The sequence below is a fragment of the Austrofundulus limnaeus genome, unplaced genomic scaffold (genome assembly GCF_001266775.1).
Source record: "Austrofundulus limnaeus strain Quisiro unplaced genomic scaffold, Austrofundulus_limnaeus-1.0 Scaffold69, whole genome shotgun sequence".
NCBI lineage: Eukaryota > Metazoa > Chordata > Actinopteri > Cyprinodontiformes > Rivulidae > Austrofundulus > Austrofundulus limnaeus.
This window is the reverse complement of record NW_013952471.1, coordinates 1,926,544-1,929,746: the sequence shown is the minus strand read 5'-3', so window position 1 is coordinate 1,929,746 and position 3,203 is coordinate 1,926,544. Positions and strand designations below refer to the sequence as shown.

Here is a 3,203-nt window from a genome sequence, read left to right as displayed (position 1 = left end):
TAATAATACAGTCCAGACCCTGAGTTGAGGAAAGTGAACCCCCACTTCATGCAACCCGCCCCCCTCAGGCATGTTATGTCCCAGTTTTCTGCCTTCACTTAGCAGGGATTGTCATGAAGAAGCCCCCCCCCCCTATCCCATCCTCCTCCACTGACCTGCTGGTAGTTCTCATCTTCAGGCTGGAAGCTCTTGTCCGTGCCTTGAAATCTCAAGTTGATGTGAGGGAAATTGTGAAGCCAGTAAGTCCACCAGGGCGCGATGTAATCCACGCGGGGCAAAGACATCCTGACCCAGGGGCATTAAAAATAAAAAAAAGTTCCCTAATTAGGCTTTCAGTCAGTCCTGAAACGCGCGGGTCTTAATGAAGCCTCACATCAAACAAAGGCAGCATGCTCACAGATGAGTCCAACACAGGGGCGGAGGATAGAAAAGTCCAGCAGGGGCGGTGAGTTCAGGCACAGTGAGACCCGCGGAGGAGTTTTCTTTTCCTTTTCTTCCAAAAACAGAAATCCAGTCACTCTCCGCTCCTGTCCGAACCGAGCGAGGCTCGCTCTGTCGGCAGCGGGAGCGCGCACTGACAGACAGCAGGGGGTGCGCGGGAGCGCGCGCACGGGTTTGCGACCCGGTTTAGAGGAAATAATCTGTCAGCACTTTGTAAAGTAAAAACAAACAAAAACGCTCGATACACAAACACTAAACCACACAACTGTGTTGTAATGACGTGTTTACGGTTTTAGTCGCTCTTATTAGAACTTTGATACAGCACTGCCATCTAGTGGGTAAATAAGTTAATTACAAGTTTTAAAATGTCAGCAACTAAATCAGTTATTGATCAAATAAACTGATTTGTGTAGATAGGATGAACACATTTCTAAGCACTGAGGCTTCTCCATCACCAGTCTTTTTTATCATCTTTTATAAAAAGGTACTGAACTTAAGGCATTTTATTTCAACATTTTCATAAAAAAAAAAAGTGCATTCAGGTGCTTAAATTTGCCATTATTTTCAGATGAAAACAATATTTTCAATTAAGCTTCATTCAAAAGCCATTCTCAAACCTTAAACTCACTCACCTGCTTGATAGCCAAGCAGGTTCCAGGTGTCCAAACCCCAACACACACTGGTTTGAATGGTGATAAAGCTCCAGGAGGTAATTAAATCACTACATAGGAGCAGGAAACAAGTGAAACATGCAGGGCGTCACACCAGGTCCACGGTTAGAGACCCCTCAAATGTTTTACTGAACCAAGAACATTTTAAAAACTTAAAATCAGCCTCATGAGCTGCTCCTGCCTCACATGCAGGATGTTGACTGACTTTTTGCTGTTTTTACATACTGGGAGGCAGAACAGTAAACAAAACAGACAATGTTCATTTTTTTCCATTTTTATTAATTATCTGTACATCATGAATTTACTTCAGCTCCTTCACAGCCAGACCTGAAAAAAAAAAAAGACAAATATTCAAACATTTGAACAATTTTCCAAAGATATAATTCAACATTTTTGATATACGACCACCAATTTGTCAGGAATTTTACTAAATAAATTACATCTAATTAGTAGCAGCCACTACTGTGTGAAATTAAASCACAAGGCCACACAAAAACAGTAAAACGCATGTTTTCCTTTTAATGGCAAATCAAAGTCAGAAGCTATAATTTTATCTACGACGTCCCAAAAAGGGACAGCAGCAGCTCAAAGTTTAATTCTGATGACTGACCTGGAGGCAGGGACTGTTTGAGCTTCTCTGCCTTCTCCTTATCTGTGATGACCAGTGTGTACAGGAACCTGCTGCAGCGCACCTTGAACTTCACGTTGTCCTTGTTCTTCTTGATTTTTACGGCTGAAGAGGAAGAGAAACAAAATCAGTAAAATAACCACGAGACGTCAGCACTAGTTCTGCTACCGGGGGCTTCCAATATCCTAGGGAGTCAAAAATAACGAGGCCTTTCTCTTTTGACTGACGCCATTTTTAACCAACTGATCTGTGGTTTGTCTGAAGCCAATMATGCCCAGCAAGCATCATCTAATCTTTTTGCCTGCAAATCAAACCAATCAGCTCTAAACACTATTGTGACATCACAGATGTGCAGCCAATCCAATTCCCATCATATGAAATGTTTGGGTTGGACAGTTTATAGGAGGAAAAAACACGGTGTGCAGCAGCTGCATGGGGAGTTGGTGAAAAAACATTTTGGACTAAAAGGGCAAACTCTGCTGTAAAGAGTTTTGTTTGCTTCAGGACGACTGATTTTAGTGATGAAATGAAGAAAACTGGTTCTTGCTGAGCCACGAGCCAATTTGGATTACAAACTGGGTCATTAAAGAGGAAACGTTCTTCAAAAGTAAGTGAAAATGTTTTTATATCCTGCTGATTTACAAGTTATTTGGATAAAAATGCTTTGACAAAGCGAAGATTTACTCGCTTTTTGTTGTGTTTTGGTCTTGAGAGTGGGAGATGTGTGTGTGCACCAGCTGTGCTTCATCTAGCTGATTGTTGATAATTTACTGTATTTTAACAAAGCTGGATGATAGAGCGACTCCTTTGACAACAACCTTTCACAGGGATCATCTGTGAAGTCTGAGTAGAAGCATGTTGGTGTTTGAATATTGTGCAGTTTATTGGACATGATTGCAGAAGTTGTCTTTTTTGCTATTGTTAACCAAAATTGAACTGTAATAGCTGAGACTTGATGCTGTAACCTACATTTTTCTACCAATACATTTTACTTTCTTGTGGTACAATGTTCTTGTTTTTAGGGGTGTAAGAAAATATCGATACACTGAAATATCGCGATTATTTCCTGATACTGTATCGATATTCTAAAGCCCTGTATCGATTTTTTATTAAGGTTTAAAATGTCAACTTTCCTGCCAGCCTTCATTTTTATGTTGTAGTTCAGCCTCTGACCACTAGTTGGCAGCAGTGAGCCGGCTGGGTCAGAGCAGTGGTCAGAGGCTGAACTACAACATAAAAATGAATGACTAGTTGGCAGCAGTGAGCCAGCCATTTGGCTCCTCTACCTCTTGAGGAAGAGACCATTGTTAAGTGTTGGGTGACCATATTGTAAATTAATATTAAAAACTAAAAGCTGTCAAAAATATATTTTCAAACTATTTATTGTCAAATTTAGTCTAAGAATTGAAAACATGGATGAAATAAGAAATATGAAACAAATAAAATAAAAATACATACAAAGC

General features: G+C 40.4%; 1 protein-coding gene and 1 long non-coding RNA gene across 3 annotated transcripts in view; both read right to left on the bottom strand.

Annotated features, from left to right (window-relative positions):
- Positions 1 to 581, bottom strand: part of ttyh2 (tweety family member 2) — a gene marked incomplete in the record, with an annotated part of 93,039 nt that extends 92,458 nt beyond the window's left edge. Inside the window, 1 exon segment of one of the 2 annotated variants that reach the window (XM_014010479.1) lies at positions 156 to 581. In XM_014010479.1, coding sequence (XP_013865933.1) covers positions 156 to 284 — 129 coding nt within the window. 2 annotated transcript variants of the gene reach the window in all.
- A 789-nt stretch (positions 582 to 1,370) lies between these two features.
- Positions 1,371 to 3,203, bottom strand: part of LOC106519013 (uncharacterized) — a 3,549-nt gene continuing 1,716 nt past the window's right edge. The window contains exons 4-5 of the long non-coding RNA XR_001310391.1: positions 1,723 to 1,845; positions 1,371 to 1,439 (exon numbers count right to left, since the gene is read on the bottom strand). This is a non-coding gene — a long non-coding RNA (uncharacterized LOC106519013). The remainder of the gene's footprint in view (positions 1,440 to 1,722; positions 1,846 to 3,203) is intronic.